The sequence below is a fragment of the Manis javanica genome, chromosome 6 (genome assembly GCF_040802235.1).
Source record: "Manis javanica isolate MJ-LG chromosome 6, MJ_LKY, whole genome shotgun sequence".
Taxonomy (NCBI): domain Eukaryota; kingdom Metazoa; phylum Chordata; class Mammalia; order Pholidota; family Manidae; genus Manis; species Manis javanica.
In genome coordinates this window covers 26395914-26423653 of record NC_133161.1, presented here as the reverse complement: position 1 = coordinate 26423653, position 27740 = coordinate 26395914, and the positions used below count along the sequence as shown (strand labels likewise).

At 38.4% G+C, this 27740-nt stretch overlaps 1 protein-coding gene across 4 annotated transcripts in view; it reads right to left on the bottom strand.

Annotated features, from left to right (window-relative positions):
• Positions 1 to 27224, bottom strand: part of WASL (WASP like actin nucleation promoting factor) — a 67978-nt gene extending 40754 nt beyond the window's left edge. The window contains exons 1-3 of one of the 4 annotated variants that reach the window (XM_073238496.1): positions 26832 to 27093; positions 20611 to 20646; positions 20398 to 20475 (exon numbers count right to left, since the gene is read on the bottom strand). In XM_073238496.1, coding sequence (XP_073094597.1) covers positions 20398 to 20406 — 9 coding nt within the window. In that variant the 5' untranslated portion in view covers positions 20407 to 20475; positions 20611 to 20646; positions 26832 to 27093. Of the gene's footprint in view, positions 1 to 20397; positions 20476 to 20610; positions 20647 to 26831 lie in introns of all 4 variants that reach the window. The other 3 variants (XM_073238497.1, XM_073238495.1, XM_037023444.2) reach the window with 3 other exon arrangements.
• Between the last annotated feature and the right edge of the window lie 516 nt (positions 27225 to 27740).

The window sequence follows — 27740 nt, the reverse complement described above, 5'->3', positions numbered from 1 at the left end:
TAATAGGCACAGTGCTAGGTACTGTAGCCACAATGACCCCAAACTGGAGATGTATACCGTTTCCACTACTGACAGCATACTTATTTCTGTGTAGTGGCAATAACATTTTCACTTTCATAGAAATGTGCCCCCAACAACCTTATTGCTAAGGTCATCTCTTTTTAAGCTAAATTTATTTTGATCACTTCTCATCTGACCTGATTTATGGTTTCCTTATCAGTCTGACTGCCCTTAACAGTCTAAAATAAAATGAAGTAGATATTTACATGTGGCCTGATCAGTACAGATTAGAAAAATTAAGGAGAAATTATTTGTTTCCAACCACAAAAAGAAATGCATGTGTAGTTTCATTCTCACCTTTCACACTATATGCTAAAAACACAGGAGAGTGTCTTTCTCAAACTCAATACCCTTTCTGAAATCCTGATCTTCCATTTTAATTCTGTGCTCGCAAGGGTGAAACAAACTCTCTCATCCTTCTTTAAAAGGACTGGGCTAACTCTGCTCACCTCTCAAACCCCAGCTCAGATGTCATCTGTTGGATCCCCTTCCTTACTCCCCAAAAATGTGGTAACACTCAACCTACTGTTTATGAGAATAAGCAAGATGATGTTGCCTAACAAGATATTTTGGTCAGCTTCAGTCATCAAAAATCAGAGGAAAGGAGTTCCTCTTTTCACTGAGCCTCATCCAGAAGATTCTCTCAAAAGCAGTCAGTGGGCTGGTTAGGTAATTAGGTCCTCTCAAACTACACAAATGGTTCGGTTAAACATTTATTAGTGGTCAGGAAATACTGAAGAATAAGATGAGATACAGAGTCAAAAAGTCAGTAAGAAGCAAATATGCTGAGAAATTTAATGTTTATTTGGAAACAAGAAGCTTAGAACAGGAAAAATCATGATCTCTGATGCAGCTAGTACAGGGGTTTCCCGTTAGTACTGGCAGATACTATTAACAACTCTCCTGGAAGGAAGCCCAACTGAGTGCTTCCTCGACAGCACAGCTGCCACAAATCCTCTGCAGTCCAGACCATGTACTCAGAAAATATAGGCAAGCATTACTCAAACAATCTTGCTTGTGTGGAATAGTGATAAATCTACAAAACACTGAGATAAAAGTTTCCAATATTAGTTGGGATGAGAAATATTACATAATCAAAGATAATATATAGTGTGAAAGAAGGGCTGTAACTGGCAATAACCCTAAAAGTTAAGTCTTGCTATGGTCAAAATGGATAATGTCAAAAGAGGTAGCATTGTTAAGACAATCTGTATCCAACAGTAACAATAAACATTAGAGCAAGGAAAGAGAGCACTGTGAAATACATGACATTCAAAATGTTCACAGATGACCTAGTTTATCACATAAGGATAAAAATAAGTTCAGTAATGTTTGTTCTAATTAACTAAACGAGAGAGTAAAGGAATAACACGTTTTACCAAGACTTCCATCAAAACCATTAAAATACTTCAAATCTTACCTTCATTAATTCAAAATTTCAGAACCTTATTATTATCCACTTACTCAGGCAACTGGAATTTTCTACGTCATCAAGAAAGATACCCACTCAACTCATTAAGTAAAGCACAGTTCAGCTATACAATGGGATACTATACAGCTGCCAGGAAAAAAAAAAAGAAGAGGCTCTTTAATGATAAAGATACTCAAGATACACTGTTAGGTGAGAAAAAAGCAAGATGTAAACTGAAGGGGGTACAGTATGCTAACATTTGTGCACAAAAACAGGAGCAAGAATAAATCATTTGTATTTGCCTAAGCATGCATAAAACTGGAGAGAGACACAAAACCCTAGTAACAGTTGCCAGCTCCTCAAGGGCTTTGTGGGTGCCCATGTGTGTTGTCAGGAAAGCAAGGACTGGACAAGGTAGGTCAATATGGAAGAGAAACTTTTTACTTTCTTTTTGTACACTTTGATTTTAAGCCATGTGAATAATTTAGGTTTTAAAAATATTAAATGTTGATTTGAAAAATACACATATAAGAGAAAGAGAACACTCAAGTCACATCATGGCATAATTTTGGGGGAAAAAAAGATCATCCTTCTGACCTAGAAATCGTAACCTAGGAAGAATTTCTACTACCTTCTAAAAGACTTCCTTTTAAAAATTAAAAGTGAATATTACTAAAAATAACATACTGAAGTGTCTAAAGGCATAAATAATAAAAATGTAAACTTTGGCTACTATAATGAGACAGCCTATGCAATAAGGGCCAAAGTCTACGATTTCTTCACAAACTTTCCCTTTGAGTATTTTGAACTCTTAAACATACTCAATCAGTATAAGCAAGTTTAAAATTCAATTGTATTTATCCTCCATATTTGTCTACATATTCTATATGCAGCAACTCATAATTATCTAAACTTTTAAAGACAGCACTGGGATGTGTATACATACAAACACATTTAATTTGCTTGACTTTCATATGTACAATCAAGGTGGGAGAAGGACATGCAAAGAGTTAACCTGAGAGTAATAGTTTAAATTCAACATTACCACCTAACAAAAAACTTAAGTACAACATTTGAGACTCTCCCATATATTAAGTATAAGAATTAGATAGAAAAAAAAAAGAAAAAAAAAAGTAGGCATGAACCTTTCTGAAACTGCTTTTAAGATTTATACTTTATTTACAATTACAGGGACTTAAAATCATAACGTTAAAAACATAACGATTTAGTGATTAATTTGAAAAAATTGTATATTCAATAAACTTAAGTTTTATATAGTTCCTCTGGAAGTTCATTGTTGCTAGTTCCAAAAGGCAATTTTTATTCAAATGCACAAATATTTCTAACCCTGGTTACTATTACTGAAATTGAATGAACACACGTAACTGGATGTTTGAGGGTAACCTCCACTAACCACAAAGGCGTAGGAAGCTGACTGTATTAAAACAAAAGGCAGATCATGTTAGTTTTTTTCTTTGAAAAGATCTTTATCATTAGTAAGTCAAGAACTTGGGGCTAGGGAGCGAGGCTTTTATGTGACACTACTCTCTAAAATTACATTATGCACAATAAAGGCAAAAACATAAGCTAATGATTTTCTCTTTAAATGAAAAGTTGACTCTTAGATCCCATGTACATATTTAATAACTTGAATGTTCTATATTATTTTTTTAAGGTGTAAATTATTTGGGAACTAATTCACTTTGACTTTTTACAAACAGATCTTTTACAATGTTATCACCCTTTCCAGGTCAGCCCCTTATCTTGGTGGCAGAACGGAAGGTGGAAGGTATGAGGGAGCTCTAAGCTTCTGTAATCTTCCTTCTGCTCTTTGGAGCTGTGCTGTCTAGTAAGGTAGTCAGTCCCTAGCCACACATAGCTATTTACATTTAAAGTTCAAAATTCAGTTCCTTGTCATATTAGCCACATTTCAAATGCTCCAACAGTCACAGGCCACCACTTATTAGATGGCACAAATGCAGAGTGTGCCCATCATCATAAAAAGTTCTATTTGACAGTACTGATCCAGAAAATACCAGAGATGAGATTTTATACAAATATTTTCTTAGAATAAGATGTGAAATTTATAAGGTCAAGGGTAGGAAAGATTTGGAATCATAAGACAAAGGAATATTTGTCATAAAAGCAATTAAAATAATTTATTTAGAAAAATGGCTAACTTAGAGACAATTTGAATAGGGTATTATATTCAATTTAACAAATATTTATATGTACTAACAATAGAAAAATAAAGGGTGGCCAAGTTGTAAATAATAATTTACTAAAGGAGTAACGTTTAAAAAATAAGTCTAATAAAGTATGCTACAGTCTAATAAACTACCAAAATGAAAGCAGAAATAAAGTGCTCTGGGAAGGCTGAGAAGGAAACCCTGAATCCTGAGGACAAGGAAGGGAGAAAGGGACAATTCTGGGGACAAAGTGAGGGCAGAGAATTAGGGATGCTCCAGGGAAGAATAGTGTGAGGACCTAAAGCACAGACTCTGGGATAGATTCTAGTATTTATTAACCATGTGATTTTAGTCAATTACTTACCTTCCCTATCCATTTCCTGATCCGTAAAATGGGATAAAAAGACTAACTTCATATTGGGTTTTAAGATTAAATTAGTTATTTATGTAAAGTGCTCTGAACAGTTCCTTCCTTATAGGGTTATTAAAATTAAATAAAATAATATGCAGAAAGTGTTTAGAAAATTGCTTGGTATTGTATGCACTTATTTGTATGTTAATTATTATGGTATTCATATTATCAGATTTATCAGCTGCTGTATTTTCAATCAGATCATTTTAAAGCTCTACTACTAGCTTATAGAAACTAGTAATTGGAGGACTAGGTATTTCCTCTGTTCTCAGCAAGTTGGTCAATTAAAGAGAACCAGGAAAAAATCCAAGCTTCCAAAAACACAAAACAGACCATTACACCTTCATTGTGCAAATCTGGATTGTCTTCATGACTAAAAAGCACCCAGAACAGTACAAAGTAAATATCTTTAACAATGGCGCCTAAGCAGGTTTAGTTCAGTGAGAGACCTTATAACCAATCATATACTGTACTTAATAGGATTCTCACTAGATTTTACACCTATCTTGAGGGCAAGGTTCTGTTCCCCACCCGCCTGTTTAATGTTAGAAACCTGTTTCTGCCTCTTTCCAGGGATAAAGCCCTGGGGCCAAAGCTCAGTCAGTAAGATTCTCTTCTGGGAATTTAGATTCCAACCTGACTCACACTACCTTACTGTGAAGAGTTTTTAAAACAAACCACCAAACTAATTACTTTCTATGTTTCACTCAGTCCTGTTTGTAGATCTACTTGCAAGGCAAGTAGATAAATTAGGGGGAAAGTCTCAACTAATAACGAATATTAATGCAACTGTCTTACTTGTTTTCTTTGAAAGGAATCATAATACTCCACTTTACAAGGGGGATACGTAAACTTGATGGCAAAGTGCATTGCTATATTCATCTTCTTAGATGATCTTCATAACAGATCAAGTATGTGAAGATAGATGGAATATAACATATATTATATATATATATATATATATATATATATATATGTACATGCACACAACACTACGTTAGGGGGACTAAAAAGATAAATAATCATCCATCCCTAGGTAATTGGTAAATCCACATAATGTATTCATTAAAAATGGTATATTTCCTAACATTAAACAATGATAAAAAATTAATGTCTGCTTGTGGGAATGTGTTTGTTGAGAATAAGTGTATGTGTACACATTTATCATTCAATAATTCATGCAAAACAAAACCCAGAAAGATAAAGACAAAAATGTTAATGAGTTATTTCTGGATGGTAAGATTTATAAGATGGTTTCCAACTTTATCATTATTACTTTGCAAAACTGCCTACATCTGCACTGTTCAACAGGAATATAATATGAATCACATAAGCAATTTCAAATTTCCTAGTAGTCATATATAAATAAAATTTATACGAAGTTCACTTAAAAAAATTTATTTCACTGAGTATATTTTTACAACTATCATTTCAAAATGAAATCAATATTAAATTCTTAATATTTTACATTCTTTTTTTTGTACTAAGTCTTGGAAATCCTAGGTGCAATTTACACTACACATCTTAATGTGAACTAATCACATTTCAATTTCTCTTACAGACACATGTTGTTAGTTACTGGCAAGTACTTATGGGACAGTGAGAATCTTAACCTTTAATAATGAGCACTATATTTTAGTGAGAAAGAAAAGTTATTTTTTAAATAAGAAGTTACTTGACTATTATCAGAGATCTTCTTCCAAAGTCTCACAGGTAGGTATTATATAATTTTTTGGATTACTTCAAACTGTTCCCTAGCATTCTGTGGAAGTTTCTTGTTTTTGGAAATGAACAGGTTGGTCTGAGCTTATGGGAGAAAGAGATACAACACAAGAACCAAATAAAAATGCAGCACTATAATGTATGCAAGGTGGATGCATGCACAACGCCAATTCCTTGATTTCCACATTTTCTAACAGTGAACTTCTGCTGGCTAAAGTAAATAATATTTACCAATTAGCTACATATTATGAGCATTATTTTGAGCTTAATTTTGAGACTAAGAGCATTCACAGTATGTTTAATCAAATAAGAGTTAAAATAACTTCTTCTCAAACTTCTGAGTCTTTCTCAAAAATGAGAGAGATCATAATCATTAGGTGTATTAAACATAGGCTCAAATAATTAAGGACTCATTCAGTATGCCTTCAAATAAACTTAAGAATTCCTCTTGGAGAAATTTTCTCTGCCTATGGCGGTGTGAGTAAAATTGTATTATTTGCAGAATATCTCGCCTGGCTTTACTGCATCTGCATATCAACAGGCATTCCTCAGGGGTGGAGGTTGTAGTTCATCTCCATATCAATGGGTAATTACCTGGGCAACTGAGGGCTTATCTGAACCTTAAAGGTTAGGGGGGAGGGCTGGTTTGCTTCTGCCAGAGCAGGAAAGAGAAACAGCCCCAGACTGCAGTTTGTAAGCAATAAATGGGTTTTAAAAACTTTCTCCTTTTGACTAATTTCGGTTTTGGAGGTTTTTTGCCCCAGGATTTCCCTTCCCCAGAGTTAGAACTGGCTATAGTCGGTAGGATCTCTGAATTTGAAATCTGTCATAATGGGTGTGACCTTTGGGAGGGCTACCCCTAGAGATGATGGGGAGGAGTGGTGCTTGTGCCGAGGGACTTGTGTTGGCACTCGTATGGTCATGGAGGCACCACCACCATTGCTAGCTGCGCCAACCCTGGCCATGGCCTGAGCCAAAGGCTGCTGCTGCTGCCGCTGCTGCTGGCTGCAGCACTGCGGGTCGACAAGACTGGGGAGAGGCCCCGAGCCCGTGGAGGAGAGTGTCTTTTGTCCTTTAAGAGAGACTTACACCGAGCTCTTCAGCAACATGGGATAATAGTTAAGGGGGCTGATAGCCCTTCTCAGATGGAAGATAGACTATACTGGCCCTCTGCCCATATCAGAAGGATATCAGTATGCCGTGACTTGTGTAGACATGGCTACTGGACTATTGGTTGCTTTTCCTGCACGTTGTGCAGATCAGCAAACCACCAAGAGGGGCCTAGAGCATCTCTTTGTAGCCTATAGCCAACTGTAGGTGATTGAGAGTGATCAAGGCACCCACTTTACTGGGCATGCATTACAAGGATGGGTGCAGCAATTAGGAATAAAGTGGAAGTTTCATGTACCATACAACCCTACCACGGCAGGCATGATAGAGAGGTACAATGGTTTGTTGAAATCTGGCCTGAAGACGGACACCAATAGTCTACGGGGTTGGTCAGTTCGCTTATAGAGAGTGCTATGGCATTTGAATGAGAAGCCCTGAAAAGGAGCCTTGAGCCCTGTGGATATGCTGATGTACCTTGCTACCTCTCCTATACAACCATATGTGCAAACCAAAGAGGAGTTATTGAAGCCAGGATATGGCCAGCAGAGGAACATCCTGTTGTCAGCTCCAACTGCATTAAACCCTGGAGACTCTGAGTTAATGTGATTTCAACACACGAACCAGTGATGACTAGCTCTTCTGGCACCTTGGGGAAAAGGCCTGGAAGCTGGCCTCCTGTGTGTTCCTGGAGTAACAGCATAGTAGCCCCCAAAGATCACGGTAGTGTACCCAAAACATCTGGGAGGTAAATGCATCTTACAGGTAAGTTTTGTTTTATCTTCATGGCCAGTGCATATATCTCCTATAGCCCTATATATTGACCCATCTGTAACTCCCACAAGGAGGGGGGTGAAGGTCTGGTATACTAGACCAGGATGAGATCCCATTCCTGCCACTGTCCTATTCACAGGACCACTCTCTTGCATGCATCCTACCTGATAGACAAGATCTGCCTATGCCGGTGTCCTTAAAATATGTATGTTATCACTCCTAAGGTTATTTTCTTCTATAGTGTTGGCAGCCGCGCTCAGAAAATAGCGCCCAATGCAGGGCAGCCGGAAGGCCCCGAACTTCCTAATGACAAATCATCCCACACCACTAAACTACATGCTAATTGCGCCTTGGCATAAGGACCAATGAGACCCACCAAATGGTTATGCTAATAAGGCATATGGAGCCGCACCAACCAGGTCAGAGCATGAGAACTATATAAGCAAGCCTCTCCTTCCCCTCTGGGTCCTGCCCAACTCATTTGTTTCACAAAGAGCTGAAGAATAAAGCTTTCTGCAGAAGAATCCTGCTGTTGTTGCATGCTGTTCTTGCCGGCGAGGACAGGGCACGCGACAAGTGGTGCCGAATCCCGGGAACCAGAACATCACCGGCACAGGGAGGACCCTTCAGACATCTGGAGAGGATTCAGAACTGCAGGTCAGAAGAAAGCCCGGAGGGGTAAGTTCCGAGAGGCCCCTGCTTTTTAGGATGATGGTTGATGGTTCTCTGTAAATAAGGAGGCACCATGGGGAATGCACCGTCATTAGTCACGGCGCTGCAGACAGCTCTCAAAGAGCGAAACTTGAAGGTCTCCAGCAAAGTCTTAGGATCTTTTGTGAAGGAGATAGACCGTGTGGCCCCCTGGTTCATTTGTTCAGGGTCCCTCTCAATCCCGAGCTGGGACAAACTGGGGAAAGATCTTGATAGAGAGGAGGAGGAGGGTAGCCTGAGGGGAGGCACCAGGCCCCTCTGGAAACTGATTAGAGCTTGTCTGCAAGATGAGAGATGTGAAAAGGTAATAAAAGAAGGTCAGAGAGCATTGACAGATATCCAAGAGAGCATGTCAGAAACGGAACGGGAAACAGAGAGAGCGCGCGGCCGAAAAAAGGCCACAAAAACGAAGGTAAAGAAACCTCAGAGTGAGGGAGAAAGCCCGCCTAGGGCAAAAGCGAAAGAGCCCCGAGAAACGAGTGACGATCGCCTCGGAGAAAATAGTAAATACCCCTGGAAAGAGTTGAGGGACCTCCAACTCTCCAATAGGGAATCTGAGGAGGAATTAATGTCCGCAGAGGAAGGGGAAGAGAATAAAACCGCAGAGTGCAGAAGTAAGGGAACCAGCAAAGTTGAAAAGCGGACCAAGGAAAAAATGAAAGCAGGGTGTCCCCCGACGCCCGTTGCCCCGCCACCTTACGTGAGTGGCGCACTCTCCTTTTGCCACCCAGATACTCTTCAGGCAATTAGACAAATGTTTCCTGTATTTGAGGATAATGGCGTACGCTCTCACCAGCCCCTGAGCCATAAACAAGTTAAGGAGTTAGCAGAATCCGTTCGGGCTTATGGAGTCAGTGCTAACTATACCATAGCACAAGTTGAGAGATTAACAGAGACAGCCATGACACCCGCAGACTGGCAATATGTAACTAAGGCATGCCTTTCTAGTATGGGGCAATACATAGAATGGAAGGCATTGTGGCATGATATCAGCATGACCCAGGCACACGCAAACGCGGCCGAAGGACAGCCTGCGTGGTCATATGATATGCTGACGGGCCAAGGACAGTGGGTAGCCAACCAGACCGCTTTCCCTTACAGGTATATGCACAAATAAACGCATGCGCCGCCAAAGCATGGAAAGCCCTCACCAACAAAGGAGAAGTATCAGGCAATTTGACAAAAATTATTCAGGGGCTGAGCGAGCCATTTTCTGACTTTGTCGCTCGTATGATGGAGGCCGCAGGCAGAATATTTGGAGATCAGGAACAAGCAATGCCCCTAGTGGAGCAATTAGTATTTGAACAATGTACCAAGGAATGCAGACAGGCGATAACACCCTGGAAACAAAAAGGGATACATGCCTGGTTGAAAGCCTGTAGAGAAATAGGAGGACCACTCACCAACGCGGGCCTAGCCGCAGCCATATTACAGAGCCACAAACAAGCCAGGATCACTAACAGAAGTATTAAATGCTTTCACTAATCTGTCACGAGGCCTGTCCCAGTATCTTTCAGGAAACTGGTCCCAGGACTTCGATGGAGCACTAGAAGAGCTGCGGCGAGAAATTATCCACATCAACTCCACCCGTCTAGATATCTCCGTAGCGGAAGGACTCTCTTCCTGGTTCCTCAGAGCTCTCTCCCACGTCAAGGAGTGGGCGGGCATGGCTGGGATGGGCGTGTTCCTGCTTGGAGGTCTCATGCTCTTACTCTGGTTGTTATGCAGACTCCGCAACCAACATAAGCAGGACAAGGTGATCCTTGCTCAAGCCCTAATGGCGATAGACGTTGGCGCCTCTCCCCAAGTGTGGCTCAACATGCTTAAGAAGGAAGCTCGGCTTTAGCTTGAGGTAGCTCTTGCACCCTGAGCCCATGTGGCACTGCACCAGGCCCGAGTACCTCAATGCTTAATCACAGCTTTCTTTAAGAAGCTCATGGTGCAAGAGGGTTGAGAAAAAGGGTCCAAACCCTTTGTACCAAGCGGTCCCAACGCCAGCCAGAGGATGCGAGGCAAAGCACTGCAAGAGGTCTTGGACCCCTCTGAGAGGCATGCCTGACTGCATAGGGGTAGATGCCCAGAACCCCTCTCCAAAAAGGGGGCATCAGGAAGTATGATGGAGGTCAGGCCTCTGTCTCCGCCTCTGCTGGCAAGTTCCGCCTTGAGCTTCTGTTAGACAAAAAAGGGGGAGATGTTGGCAGCCGCGCTCAGAAAATAGCGCCCAATGCAGGGCAGCCGGAAGGCCCCGAACTTCCTAATGACAAATCATCCCACACCACTAAACTACATGCTAATTGCGCCTTGGCATAAGGACCAATGAGACCCACCAAATGGTTATGCTAATAAGGCATATGGAGCCGCACCAACCAGGTCAGAGCATGAGAACTATATAAGCAAGCCTCTCCTTCCCCTCTGGGTCCTGCCCAACTCATTTGTTTCACGAAGAGCTGAAGAATAAAGCTTTCTGCAGAAGAATCCTGCTGTTGTTGCATGCTGTTCTTGCCGGCGAGGACAGGGCACGCGACATATAGTCCCTGTGGCCTGGACGTATCCCCTGGCTACAGCTGCTGCATGATGACTGCTATGAACTCCCTACCCATTCAGCTACTGACCACCTATGGAATAGGTGACCTATGGACTTAATCTGCATAGGCCTTTAACCTAACTGAATCTTCTCGCTTGAGGATTAACATGATTTTATTGCTTTGGTTATTGTATGTTATTAGTCTGGTTACAGTGCTCCAGTTTTCTCACACAGGGGCCATTGTGGAGATGGGGAGTGAGTAGATTGTGAGGTGAGATTTCTGGAGGGGTGGGCTGTGCGTAAAATTGCAGTATTTCCAGAATCTCTTGCCTCGACTTAGTGCACCTACATATCAACAGGTGTTTCCAAGGAGTGGAGAGAAGTAGTCCATCTCCAATATCAATAGGTGGTTACAAGGGGGAACAAGGGAATATCTGGACTGGAGAGGCAAGGTGGGGCCCCTTTTTGCAGCTGAGTCATGAGAGACATGGGAGAGCAGAAGTAGATGACTGCTTGTGAGCAGTAAATAGGTTTCTCCCACTTAATTTCTCCCTTTTACTGATTTTGGTTTCAAAGGTAATTTACCCTGGGCTTGGAACTCATTTTCCCCCCTGCAGTTACAAGTGGATATTAATCCAGTTATTCTAAATATAAATGGCCTGAATAGACCAATTATGAGACAGCAACTGTCAGTCTTTATTAAAAAATACAAAAGAATATGTTGTCTAACAAAACAACCCCCCTTTTAATTATAAATACAAATAAAAGCAAAGGGTTAGAAAAAATATACTATTTAACACTAACTGAAAGAAAGCTGGAGTAACTATGTTAATTTTGGGTAAAGCATGTTTCAGACCAAAGAAAATTATTAGGGCTAAAAGGCATTACATAATGATTAAGAGATCAATTCTCCGAGAAGATACAACAATCCTGTATGCCTATGCATTTAACAACAGAGCAACTAATTACATGAGGCAAAAGCTGATAGAAGTGCAAGAAGAAAGAGGTGAATACACTATTTAATTGGAGATTTCAACACTCCTCTATCAGCAATTGACAGATCCAGAGTTGAACTCAACAACATGCACCAATCAGCTGGTTCTAGTTCACATTTTTGGAATAATTTATTCAACAACAGCAGAAAACACATTCTTCTCAAGCTCACATGAAATAATCACCAAGACAGACCCTACTCTGAGCCATAAAACACAGCTTAACAAATTTAAAAGAGCATATAAATTATGTTCTCAGCAATGTAGAAATCAATAAAAGATAGCTGGAAATTTTCAAAATATTTGGAGATCAAACATACTTCTAAATAACACAGGGTCAAAGAAGTTTCCAAAGTAAATACTTCAAACTAAATGAAAATGAAAATCAAAATATCACTTACCAAAATTTGTGGGATGAAGCAAAAGCTGTGCTTAAGAGGGAAATGCATAGCACCGAATGTATATGTGGGAAAAATAAAAGATCTAAAATCAATAACCTCAGCATCTACTTTCACAAACCAGATAAAGAGCAAATTAAATCTAAAGTAAGCAAAAGGACAGGAAAAACAAAAACTATACCAGAATCAATGCAGCTGCAAACAGGAAATCAATAGAAAATGAAAAAAAAATTGATGAAATTGATAAATTTCTAGCCAGGTTAGCTAAGAAATAAAGAGAGAGTCACAAATTAAAAACAACAGAAATGAAAGAAAGTCATCACTACTAATCCCACAAATATTAAAAGGATATTAAAGGAATATTATGTAAACTCTATGTCCACAAATGTATTACTTAGATATAAAGGATCAAACCCTTGAAAGACACAATCTACCAAAATTCACACAAAAGATCTATCAGAACAGGCCTATATCTACTAAAGAAATGCAATCAATAATGAATAACCTTACAAATCAGAAAACTCTAGGCTCAAATGGCTTCACTGGTGAATTTTACTGAACACCGAAGGAAGCAATGATATGAATGCTCTATCATCTCTTCTAGAAAATATAAACAAAGAGAACCTACTATTCTGTGAGTCCAGAATACCCCAATACCAACATCAGACAAAGATAAAACCAGAAAGGAAAACTACAGACCAATAACTCTCATTACTCTCATTAACAGAGGCAAAAATCCTCAAGAAAATATACTAGCAAACTGAATCCAACAACATATAAAAAGAATTACTCCATGATTGAGTGTGATTTATCCCAAGTATGCAAGATTGGTTCAACATTTGAAAATCAATTAATGTAATCCATCATATCAACAGGCTATAGAAGAAAAAAAACCTTATGATCATCTAATAGATGCAGAAAAAGCACTGACAAAATCTACCACTCATTCATTACAAAAAAAACTCAGCAAACGAAGAACAGACGGGAATGTGAAGAACTACAACTACAAAACCCTACAGCTAACATCACATTTAATGGTGAAGACTAGATGTTTTCCCCCTTAAAATGAGGAACGAAGTAAAGAATCCCCTCTCACCCTTCCTACTCAACTCCATACTGGACATCCTAGCTAATGCAGTAAGACAAGACAAGGAAGAAGAGGTATACAGACTGTGAAGGAAAAAATAAAACTGGCTTTGTTTGCAGGTGACATGAGTATCTATGTAGAAAATCCCAAAGGAAACAAACAAAAACATTCCTGGAACTAATAATAAGTATAGCAAGGTTATAGGATACAGGTTAATGTAAAAAGTCAACTGCTTTCCTACATACAAGCAATGAACAAATATAATTTAAAATTTAAAAATAACACCTTCACATTAGAATAAAAAAAGGGAAAGAAATATTTAGGCAAAATCTAAAACATACATTATGTACAAGATCTATATGACCATAAAATTCAGATAAAAGAAATCAAAGAAAATATAAATATAGAGGTTATTTCATATTCACAGATAGGAAAATTCAATATTGTTACAGTATCAATTTTTTCCAACTGGATCTACAGATTCAACAGTATCCCAACAAAGTTATTTGTGGATATAAACAAACTTACTCTAAAATTTGTATGGAAAGGCAGAAGACCCAGAACAGCCAACACTACATCGATGAAAAAGAACATCAGAAGGCTGACACTATCAAACCTCAAGATTTGCTAAGCTACAGTAATCCAAGCAGTGTGGTACTGGTGTAAAAACAGACTAGAAAGCCCAGAAGTAAACCTCACAAATATATTCAACTGATCTCAGACAAAGGAGCAAAGACAATCCCATGAAGAAAGATAATCTTTTTGAAAATGGTGAAGTATTAGACATCCAAATACAAAAAAAAAAAAAAAAAATCAAGCTTGACACTAATCTTACACCTTTCGCAAAAATTAGCACAAAATTCATCACTGATCTAAACATCAAAAAGAAACAGAACTTTTGTAAGGTAACACAGGAGAAAACACAGGTGACCTTTGGTGTGACAATGACTTTCTAGAAATAACACCAAGAGTACAATCCATATATGAAAAATGATGAAGTGCAATCCATATATGAAAAATGATTAAGTAGGACTTCATTAAAATTAAAAGCTTCTGTTCTGCAAAAACATGCCAATTAAAGAATGAAAAGCCATGGACTGGGACAGAAATGTACAAAACACATACATGATAAAAAACATGTACCCAAATTAGACAAAGAAATCTTAAAACTCAACAATAAGAAACCACCAACCAACTAAAACTTCATCAAGGGATCTGGACAACTCACCAAAGAAGATATGCAGATGATCAACATCATAGTATAGCATTAGGAATTGCAAATTAAAACAACTGAGGTTGACTATATATCTATTAGAATAACTAACATCCAAAACAATGGTAACACCAAATGCTGATAAGTATGTACAATAACAGAAACTCATTTAAATATCACTGGTGGGAATGCAAAATGCAACAGCCACTACAGAAGACAGTTTAGCAGTTTCTTACAAAGCTAAACACAGGCTTACCATATGATGCAGCAATCATGTTCCTTGGTATTTCTCCAAATGAACAGAAAACTTATATCCACACAAAAACCAGCACATGAATGTTTATAGCAGCTTTACTCTATCTGCCAAAATTGGAAGCAATCAAGAGTTCTTTCAATAGGTGAATGGCTAAACAAACCATGGTACATCCATACAATATTATTCAATGATAAAAAGAAACAAGCTATCAAGCTACAAAAAGGTATGGAGGAATCTTAAATATATAGTGCTAAGTGAAAGATAAGTCTGTAAATACTATATACTGCATGACTCCAACTACATGACATTCTGTAAAAAGCAAAACTATAGAGAAAGGAAAATAATCAGTGTATCACAGAGTTAACACAGCAGGAGAGGAAAGGGATAAACAGTGGAGTATAGGGCAGTGAAATTATTCTGTGGACACTGTAAAATGATGGCCCATGACATACATTTGTGTAAACCACAACTTACAGATCTGTAAAAGGAGTTAAAGCTAGTGTAAACTATGGACTTTCGTTAAAAATAATGTATCAATATTGGTTCTTTTAATAAATGTATCACAGTAACATAAGACATTAATAATCGGAGAAACTGGGGGTAAAGGGAGGGAGACAGGGTATAGGTAAACCCTGTACAATTCTTTCTGCACAATTCTTCTGTAAACCTGAAACTCCTGTCTAAAATAGTGTACTAATTTAAAAAAAGAAAGAAAGAAATCCAAGGTGGTTAACTATATTGAAAAAGCAACACACTTCAAACACATTTTAATGAGAATTTGAAACGAGTAATCATATAATTGAGGAAACAGTAGCAAAGAAGAAAGGTACTACTTGAATATACATTGAAATTGTTTTTCAATGATGAGAAATTTAAAAAAATAAACCAGTATCTTCAGATATACGTAACTAGTTATTATTCCAACTAAAAGTGTGGGTAGAGCAGGCTGCTCTTAAAATACAGCAATTAGCAATTGCAGAAGATTTCGATAGAAAATAAAAAATAACACTCTACCACTAAAAACTCAAAGTACTGGTTTAATAGTCAGGATAAATTTCACATCTGGCATCTAGTCAAAAATTACCAAGCATGTTAAAAAGCAGAAAAATATGACCCACAGTGAAGACTACATTGAAAGAAACTGACACAGATAATAGAATTAGTAGACAAGGACATTAAAACAGTTACCATATCTGTGTTCCATATATTAAGCTATAGCAAAGACTAAACATGTTAAGTAGAAATATAGAATATATTTTTTAAACAATCCAAATTAAGCATCTAGAGATGAAAACTACAACATCTAAGACGAAAAACCAATGTCTGGAATGTATTAATGGCAGATTTGCCATTAGACAAAATATTAGTGACATTATGTGCTGCCCAGAAGAGACCTACTTTAAGTATAAAGACACAAAAGATAAAAGTAAAAGAATGCAAAAAAGACTGTATCACCAATCAAAAGAAAGCGTCAGTAGCTATATTAATATCAAAGCAGATTTCAGAGCAAAGTATATTCAGAACAAAGGGGAACATTTCATGATGGTCAATTCTTCAAGAGGACATAACAATTTTGTTTATGCACCTAATAAAGAGGTTCAAAACAAATAAAGCAAAACTGATAGAACTGCAAGGAGAAACAAATTCATAATTACAGTGGAAGGATTCAAAACTCCTCTTTTAATAATTGATAGAGCAAGTAGACAGAAAATCAGTAAGGATAAAGAATTTAAACTACATTATTGGCCAACTTGATAATTAACATTTGCTGAACACTTCACCCAACAGTGGAATCCATATTATTTCAAGTGTACGTGGAACAATTTAGACCACATTCTGGGCTTTATATAAAACACTGTCCATTAAAAGGTTTCACATTTCCCAAGAATAATGGAATAAAGTTAGAAATCAGTAACAGAGAGACATCTGAAAGATCCCTACATACTTGGTAGCTAAATTTCATACTTCTAAAAAAACCTGTGGGTCAAAGACATGAAAAGGAAAATTAGGAAGTAATTTAAATCCAATGGACATGAAAATACAACATATCCAATAATCCAATATGTAGGATGTCACTAAAGGAGGAAATGTATAGCACTAAATACCTATATTAGAAAATGAAAAAAGGTCTCAAATCAATTACCTCACTAGTTAGCATCTTAAGAAAAACTAGAAAAAGAAAACTAAACCCAAAGTAAGCAGAAATAATAAAGACTGGCAGAAATCAATACAATAGAAAACAAGAACTATAAAAATTAATTAAACCTGGGTTTTTTTTATAGAAAACTCAGTAAAATAAACTTCTAGCCAAACTGATGAGAAAAAAAAATTATATGACGTTTGGGATTTTCTTAAAAATAATACAGGAAAGGGAAAATAGATAGGGATTATAAAGCAAATACTGGCCATTAGTTGATATCCATGAAAGTTTGGTGAAGATGGCATAAAGTTTATTATGCTAATTTACTTGGCATATGTTTAAAAGTTTTCATAATAAAATTGTTTAAAAAAACACAATATGGATTCATATGTACCTCATATGAACTGCACAGAATATGACTCCTTTAAGGTAAAATGCAGACATACATATACATACATACACATGCATTTAAAAAGGATAGGAGTTAAAGCAAACCATTATAAAGAACTTTCTACAGAGCCTAATTGTATTAGGGGATGGAAGGGGTTAAGGGATATTTTAACTTTTAAATCTGTATAGTGTACTGTATGTACGCATATAATAATGTAAGAGAACTATAAAACTACAGAAGGAACTATGACTTGAATAGTTTATAAAAAACTTACTATCCAGCAGGAAGCTTCAATATGTCAAGTCTTCCTAAATTAACCTAAAAGTCCAATGCTATTCCAAACTGAAGCAAATATTTGGTGGGGGACAGGAGTGGGAGATAAGGTGTTGGAAAAGTACATAAAAACAGCCTGAAAATATTGAAAAGGAGAGTAATGAGGGACTTAACACTAATCAAACTGAATCATCATTATAAAGGTAACTAATGAAAAACTATACTGGCAAAACAAATGAAATAGATAGAAGAGAATGCAGAAATGGATCCAAGTACATCTGGTAATTAAGTAAATTAGAAAGGTAGCATTTCAAATAGGTGGAAGAAAATAAATTGCTCAATAATTGGTATTAAGAAACTAGCCATTTGTAAAAATATAAAGCTGGATTTTACTACATTTGTTTTCCAAAGTCACTTCCAGAAAGATCAAAGATAACATGTTCACAATAAAACCAAAAAGGACTAGGAAAATGTGAGTAAAAATTTTTATAGTTCTGAACTAGGACAGTATTAAATAAAAACTTGATATAAGAGAAAAATTATTTAACTACACAAAAATTTAAAACCTATGCAATGACCAAAAACACAGAAAGTACTTCTGCCAAAAGATAATGACAAAATGCCAAAAAATACTGTAATGTATAATACAACTACTATCCCTAAGGAGTTCTTCAAGTCACTAAGAAATAACAAATAACCCAACAGAAAAATGGTCTAAAGATAATTGGCAATTCACAGAAGAAAGATAAATGACCAACTGACTTGAAAAGATGTTTAACTTCACTAGAAACTACATACCAGACAATGAGATTTTTGACCAGCTGAAACTGTCAAAATCAAAAAAGTATTTTAAATCTTAGTGTTGAGAATAGTATATAGAGTTTGGTAACAGTTGTTTAATTCAGGAAGACAGTTCAGCAGTACCTATTAATATTTTTAATGCCAATGCACTCTGACTTTATTTCTTGGAAAATACTTTAGAGAAGGAATATGCATTTGAACGTTCACTATCGTACTTTCTAAAGGCATAAACTTGGAAAATAAATATACCCATTGTTGTGGATTACACTGGGTCTCCCCCAAAGATACAGTGTAGTCCTAATCCCTGTATCTGTGAATGTAACCTCATTTGGAAAGAGAGTCTTAGCAAATGGAAACACATGAAGATGAGGTCATTAGGGTTGACACTAATCCAATGACTGGTGCCCTTACAGGAGGAGAAGATGCAGGACAGTCAACTAGACAGCACCATGTGATTACACGGGTAGAGGGTAGAGTCACAAATCTATAAACCAAGGAACATCAAGGATTGCCAGTAAACTCCACAAGTCAGGAAAGAGGCATGGGATAGATGTGCTCTCTTTGTCACCATAAGCAACCAATCTTGCTGACACCTTAATTTCAAACTTCAAGCCTCCAAAAGTGTGAAAGAATAAATCTATTTTTTAAACCACCCAGTTTGCGGTACTTTGTTATGACAGTACTAGGAAACTAATACACCCTTAAATAAAGGTTAGTAAGTTACAAGAAAGTCTTAAAATACAGGATGCAGGAATAAAAAGTAAGCAATAGATATAAATGGACATGGAAATATATGAAAGATACAGTAATATAAGTAAAAAGGTTAACTTACAGAACACTACATATAATACCATTTTTCTGGTAAATTAAAGATAACATCTTTCTCCCCCTTCAGCTTATCATTGAAAATCATCCTTCTCAAATGCTGGCCAAGTCAAATATGGGCTACACTGCCTCCCTCTTGTAATCATGAACTGCACTGACACCAAACATCTAATTCCACTCTCAAGGCCTCAATAATCAACACTGAAAGGATTCCAAAAGCTCTAGTCCTACAATTTCTACCATCAAGCCATTTCTACCAGTAGGTTCTGTTGTCATCTGGAATTCACAGAGCCTACTAGACATTGCCAATGGTTTCTTCACAATGTTTCTAGAATATAGCTTTGGCACAGCAACTAGATTCCATCTATGTGAACTTGGACTGACTGGTAGTGGCTGCCTATAGGGATATGCTAAGTATCAGAGATCCACATCTGGAGCAGTAGGAAAATGCTCTGAGTGATAGGTGGTATCTGCCCTCAGCACAAAGACCATGGATTTATTATTATTCCTCATAATCTTCTTTTGTTTTAGTCTGTTACAATTCAGGTTCTTTAGTCAAGCCAGGTCAGCTGATAATGAGAGTGTTTACCAAACTTTCTCATTATGAACAGTAATTTCCAGTTTTCCCCATCTCTAGATCTTTCCTTTCTTGATACTTTTTGAATCAAACATCTTTGTGACTCCTTTCTACTTAGGGACTAAAGCTCAAACCCTAAGACTGAAATTCAAGGTCTTCTAAAATCTGGCTTCAATTTACCCTTCAAATTTATTGTTCACTATCTCCTCAAGCAAATATAATTCTCAATTCTAGCCAACCCAGTCTATTCAATATTTCCAAACACCCCATGCAAACTTCCTACTCTTAACTTGCTCAGCAAATTTCCCTATACTTCAACTGAGCCACTTCCTTGCTTCTGACACAAATTCTATAGGCCACTTAGAGTCCTCAAGTTCAAGGCCGACAATGTATCAAATCCCACAGTTTCATGTACCTCTCCAATTATTAAAACCTTTGTTTATGCTGATTTGTAAAACATCTTTTTGTGCATGACTTTTGTCTTCCCCAACTACATAATAAACAACTGAGGGATAAGGACTGGATCTTCCTTACCCCTTCCATGTATTCCAAGATATACTGGGAGGGTGTTAGGACTCAGTCAGTCCTCAGTACTTGGTGATGACGATATTTCTTTAATACAAACAGAAAAAATCACTTGGGCCTCTGATGACCTCTATGCAATGCAAACAAATAAATTAGGTCCTACGAAAATTTCTCAGGTATTTAGGCATCCAGTAATATTTTAATGGCAACAAAAGTACTCACCATAATGAAGGGAAGATTTCAGATAATTTTTCTTATCTGGAACCAAAAGTATGATAATGAACAACTTTACCTCTATTTTAATACTTAAAATTACTAGTTTTAGCTTCTCCAAATCTAATATAAAAGTTCAAATTTAAAATGAAAATAAACAAATAAATAATAAAATGAAACTTAAAAAACATTTCATTGTCCTAAGGTTACTGTATACTTGGGCTCATGATAATTTTGATCTCCTCATATCATTTTTACAGCATTTTATATTCCTGGATGTTGTATTTCCCTTTTGTTTCAATTTATCTCTTACCTAATAAGTACTTCTTTTACAGAGACAGATTCTTATAGCAAATCTTCAGGTTAAGTTATAAATAAGTTACAAAAATCACTATGGCACAGGAACCCAGGGGCCAAGGATACTGAGGAACAATTAAAGTCCACTAACCCAGTAATCAAAATATGAAGTTACTACTAATCTTTCATTTGATTCTGTTTACTAAAGGGGGCTTCTCTGGATTTGCTCAACATTACCTAATTATTTGGTCTCTTGTAAAAAGGGTCACAATTGTTCTACAACACATTAACTCTAAAGTAAAGCTCATGTTTCTAATTTCACTCTCCTATATTGATATAGTGGTGTGATTCTTTACTACTTCTAAGAATACTGATATAGATACAAGAAATTAAAACTGGATATGTTTTTGTTACACTTTATTTACGAATATACTATGAGAAATATCTCCTAATTATTAAATAATACTTAAAGATACTAGATTATTCAGTCATACACCAGTAAGAATTATATTCACAATTACCATTACATGTTATATACTGTGATAAAGAATGTATGAGCTTGTTTTGCTTGCAGAATCTTTTGGTATAAGTGAACTCTATTAATAATGCTGGGTTCTTATCTATTGTATCAAAGGGATGAATCCTAGGCAGAGTAATTTAAAACGAAATCCAACTCTTACCTGGTGTCTTAAACTATTGTAACACAGTCTCCAAAATGGCCAAGTCAGTTCACTATAACTATTGAGTCTAACACAAACTAAAAACTTAAGAACTTTTTGTTACCTTAGAAAATAAGCAGTAAAATGTAACACCCAACTATCATACAGCCAATACAATTTCATATAAGAAATAAGGTTCTAGATGGAATTGGTTAAGATAAATTATTAAAAATAACTGTGATAATTAAAAGATATAATACTTTTAATAAGCCAAAAATTATAATTATAAGGAATAATAATTCAAAATTAGTTAAGAGCTGATCATTCTATTGCTAACATACCTTTTAATAGTGAAATATCTATCAAATTGTGATGCTAAAAAAGATGAGTTACTAGCAAAGAAATGATTTGAGATTACCTACCTTTCACTTAGATATATACTATCTTTGCTCCCATTGTGCAAAATACATATGCCAAGATTAATCAAAGGGCTGTTTCTTGTTACAGAGTCTCTGGCATCTAGAATAGTTGGTGATAGAATATTAAAGCTGGAAAGTTGCATTATCCTGTTCAACCCCTCATTTTCATATTAGGAAACTGAGATTCAGGAAGGTGGACATTCTTGCTCACATTCATATCTAACTGGTGGCAAAACACGGACTAAAATCCAGGAACTGTAATATTCCTTTTTCCTCTTTGGTCTGCAACCAAAGGCTGCCCAGAAACTCCCCAAAGAGACTTGTTCCAGTTGCTGCTTAACTCTTAATTTACATACTCAATAAAAAACTGACTTTAAAACAAAATTGTTAGAATTTACCTAAATCAAAACAAATACAGACTTCAAAATGTTACTTGAAAACCTCCCTGCCAGTAACAGGAAATCTAAACCAAGTTGTGCATGGCATTAATCACATACTCCTCCAAACTCCCAGAATATAGCATTATTCTCTGAAAGCCTTGACTAAGCCCATTTTACAAATCTAGACACTAAGGCTCGTACTGGTTAAGAAATTTGTCTATATGATAGAAGAATAAGAAACAGGATTTATAACTCAGATCTACTATTTTCTTCTAAATCTCCTCCCGCGCTTATGTCCACTTGTATGACACATACTTTTGTATACACCTTTTTCCTATATACAAGACTGCCTTCTCATTTTTGTACATTCCAGATCCTGTCAATTTCAACCTTTTTTCTCCTTCCACATGAAATACATTCCCAGCCCTAATTTCCCACCAGTACTGCCTTACCAGGCCTTCATTAAGATAGTGATCCCTACAGCTCTTCCTCTAAATCTATTCAAGTATTAAACAAGAGAAACAAAATAACTGTTGGACAGCTACTGGACCACCTACCTATATATTAATTTAGTGGCAGACTAAAACCACTTTGCTCTCCTAATAAATGAAGACTTAAGTCCAGATAAAATCTGCACTAGAAAGAAGGTTTTTAACAACCTGATCAAGCAATGAGACATGCTAAATGAAGGAACAAGCTAGAAATTACAATTATTCAATTATTATTCAGTGATCTGTATGCTCAATGTTCTAAAAATTATAAAGACTATATGGGAATAAGGTCTAACTTCCCAGAATTATATACAGGATGAGAAAAAAACTGAAGAATATAAGCAAGTTAAAACAAACATAGAGGAATTCAAGGAAATGAAGACTGGTTAATAAAAACGGCTTAAGTATCACTCTACATGAAAGAAAATAGAAACAAGACCTGACCTAGAGTGTAAATAACAGTTGTATTTCCATCTAGTGAGGTATGTATGTTTCTGCATGTATGTATGTTATACCTGACTTTATCTCAATTCCCTTTCCTCAACCCCTGTATCTAAGGGGGATGAAATCCTAGTGTAGTCTTAAATGTCCCTGAATTCCCACCAGCACTGCCTTAATTCAGGCCCTCATCATATTTCACAGAGACTACTGTAGACACCTATCTGATCTTTATCTCCACTCTTGCAAATCTCAATCCATCCTCTATAGTGCCTTCACCTTCCTCCCAAACTATATAAATGTCAAATCTGATCTCCAGGTTCCCCACTAAACTAGTAAAATACTTCCTTAGCAGTCTCTTTCTCTTACATCTATGAAATACATATTGATATCTTAAGAGGTCAGAGACAAGCTTGAAAGAACTTGTTTTAACTTAATTTACCCTTAACTCACAAAACTGACACCAAAGTTTGAAGGAAAACCTATTATATTTCATTTCCAAAGTGTTTCAGAATTACTTTATCACAAACAGTGGACTTCTGCAGTGGTTCTCAAACTGTGATGTACACTAAAGTCTTCTTTTAAGCTTGCTAAAAATGGAAATACTCAAGTTCCACCTCAGACCCACTATATATGAAAATTATCCAGGAATTCAACCTAGATACATGCATTTGTATCTCCCCAATGATTCCATCACATACCTAAATTTGAGAACCCAAGCAGAAACCTTCTTTGTGCCTTAACAAACTACTAGTAGGTTCCCTAACTTTTTGAGCTGTTTCACATTGCTCATTAATCAGGGGGGTACTTATGAATCTTAAATATTTAGGTACCACTCATTCTAAAAAGCTTTTACTCATCTCTCCCACCACCCTCTCCTTTAATTCCCTAAACCTTCATAATAAACAGTAGCATTCATATTTTTACATATAGTCCACAAAACCACTCCATGGAATAGTATCCTATTTTAGAGATAAGAAAACCAATTCAAGGACAGGGAGGGAGCTTAATGGCTTAAGAAAATATGAGTTTGAACTCCAGTCTGCTGACTACAAACCCAAGAAATTTTCATTGTGACATGCAGCCTCTTACACATCACAGGTCACTCTGAAGTACTGACTTACTCATCAGTTCACACATTTGTTTCCCTTTTTAGACACAGTGAGCTCCCTGAGGGCAGGTATCAACCCTGATTGTGACCTCAACATTTAGTTACCCAGTACATATTTGTTGAGCGAAAGAAGGAATGCAGCTCCTTGAGAGCTGGGACTATAACTACTTGTTTCATTTCTTGAATTCTGAAGAGTTCTGAACATACTTCTTCTCTAACAAATTTGGTCTAAATGACCTGTGCATGTTACTGTTGGATATTTTTTATGAGACAATGTATTTATTTTAAACTACAAAAAACTGCATAATCAGTAAAGGGGAAAAAATATTGTTCCAAAAAATTAAAATATCATTCTTACTGTACTTTCTACTTGCTGAAGATGTCAAGTATTAAAGTTAATTTTAGCAACAATTTCATACCACAAGAACAGGTCATTTATAACAGTGTGGTTTTAAATGACAGAAATTCAAAAGGTAAAGTTGATTAATAATAAATGACAAAGATGTTGAGCACTGAATACTAAAAGCAGTAAGCAACACTATATCACAGTATTCTGCATCTGTCATTTTTTGAAATCAGTAAATATTATAGGCAAGCACAGAACAATTAGTCAGTATACATGTGAGTAAATGGAATATCCTTCCTAAGGTTAATCTGTCTGGTATGGAAAACAGTAAAACTACTTCCTTTCTGACACAGATTGCATAGCATATATAATTAATAAGCCAGCAGAATTTTAATTTTTATTCATTTGTAGATAATGTATCATTCAAAGTACTGGAGAATTTCCTAAAATGAAAATATGCAAAAATTACTGCTGTTTTAAGAATCTTACACTTTAATTCTACCCGTTTTTGGAGGAAAATAAAGTGATTATTCCTTTAACACCACTTTTAGAAATCTAAGTAAGAAAGTGACAAGAAAAAAACCCTTCTAAAACAACATGATGTAGTGTAACGAAAAAAGGACTAGGCTTCAGGAATCCTGGTTTAGAATTCTGTTTACAAAACTAAGGGACTGACAGACTTTGGGGCTCACTGCTCAGTTTTCTCATTTGCTAAAAAAGTGAAGGGGAAGGACTTTTATTATCTTTAAAATTCTTTCTGATTTTAAGCCACCCCTTTTATTTCATTTTTCTAATCAGTAAACTCAAAGTATGTTCTTTGAGGTCTAACTTCTGAAATATGAAACACATCTGAACTGAATGTAATGATGACTGAATCAATCTCCAACTGGATGGCATAGGATACAAAGGGTAGACTCCCATAAAGTTAACAATTAATCCAGTAACTTTCCAGAAACTGTCTAATCCTAATCTCTTAAACAGGCAGGTGTGGCTGGTTTGACATATTTAACACTACTGAGAAAATCTGTAAAATGGTACTAATCTGTGGACTGTTTCTGTAGGTATTTCCTGGGTTCCAGTGGCACACACTCTGCAGGTGCTAACAAGCAGAGGTGAGAAAGGGACCCGGAGTTTCAGCGAACTCAGCCACACTTCAAGCCGGCCACCGCCAAGATGCAGCCTGACAAGGCCTACACCACAAAGCAGAAGCTCCCCACCCCCAGAAGTGCCAGCAGCCAATGTAATGAATGCTTCCGTCAACAACACACATTCTCCTTCCCACAGCAGAGCTGCTCGCTCCCAACTGGCCATCTGGGGTTGGAACAGGCCGCACAGCACCAACCTAAAAATCATTCTCAGGCCCCCAAAGCCCAAAAACTACTAGAGATTGTGCTTCCGATGCGCATGGTTGTGGGGAGAGCGGCACCCCCTTCCATCAATGCAAAGAAAAAGAAAAAAAAATCTGGGGAGGAGTAGAAACCAGGCCTCAGCGAGATTCCTTAAGAAATAAACCGTGTTTCTCTGCGATGGGGAACTGTAGCATTTCCTGCCTTCGTTCTGAAACGATGCACTGGACTTCTTTCCCTCCTGAGATCCTCAAAGGAGGTTACAAAAACACCTTATGGTCTGCTTCATTCATATTTGGGCTTCATTCAATGGCCTACCCCCACTGCTGAAACCTCTGGCATTGTGAAAGAAAGTACCCCCGGCTTAGATCAAAAGGTATGTGAAGTGAGGGCCAGTACAGGGGTCCGGTTTCTAAAATCAAGCATCTTCGCGCAAGAAAAATTCCCTCTGGCCTGAGAGCGAAGTTTCAACCAGCAGCAAGGGCGCGGATCCGGGTCCGGCCAAGCACTCCAGGGCAGGCCTGCCGAGGCGACACTCCCCGGTCCCAGGCAGCTCCGAGAGGCGGCGTCCGGCTATCCCGACCCGCACGGCCCGCGCCCAGGGAGCGGGGCCGGCAGGAGGCCTGGCCGGCAGCCGGACCCTCCCGCGCACTCCCTCCTCCTTCCCCACTCCCTCTTTCCGGCCCTCAAGCCCGGGCCCAGAGCTAACGTCGGGGGTGGCGACGCGGATCTCGGCCACTGACCACACATTTCTTGCCAAGGAAGCTGAAGAGGGCCTCGTTCTCCTGCGGGGTGAGCAGCAGGGACCCCACGTTGGTGACCCTCCGCGGCGGCGGCGGCTGCTGCTGGCCGGAACTCATGGTGTCGCCGGCGGCGCCGGGAGTCCGGGCCGTCTCCTGCGGCAAGCGGGAGATCGCTCGTTCCCCCTCGCGGTGACAGGGGCGGGGGGAGGGCAGTCAGAGGCGCAGCATCTCGCAGCTCCTCCGGCGCGGGGAGGAGGCGACGGCCACGGGAAGGAGAAGCCCACGGCGCGCCGCGCAGAGAAAAGAACGCTCCCCGCTGCCGCCCGGCCAGGCTCCCGCCGATGGTCGCTGTCCCCGCAGTCCGGCGACTGCGCTAAACTCCCAACTCCTCCTCCACCCCTCCCACGGCGGCGGCCGCACGATCCAACATGGCAGCGGGGGCGGGCGAGCCCACAGGGCGCAGGGCGCGGGGGAGCGCGCCGGAAACGCGCGGCTGCGGGCTTGGGCCCCGGGAGGAGCCCCGCCCCCCACGCCGCGGCCGCACTCGCCGCGCCGGCCCGAAGCCCCGCCCCCGTCTGGTCGCGGCGCGGGCGGCGGGGTCGCCTCGGGGCTGCGGCCTCTGGGCACGTCCCTCGGGTGGCCGGGCCCAGCGGAAGCTGCCTGGAAGTAGCGGAGGCCGGTGTCCGCGGCCGAAACGCCGCCCGCCTCGTCTGCGGACGCACACCTTTGCGGAGCGTCAGGGACACCAAAGACCGCTCCCCAGAAGAGCTCTCATTTCTGGGGCGCGGACGGTGGTCGTTCAGGCCACAGGCCAAAAAGGTCTGGAATCTGGAGACGGGAAACCGGGAAGAAGTGACGCGCTCCGCGTGCTCCTCGATGCGCTTGGGCAGAGCCGCAGGTGCCTGGGGT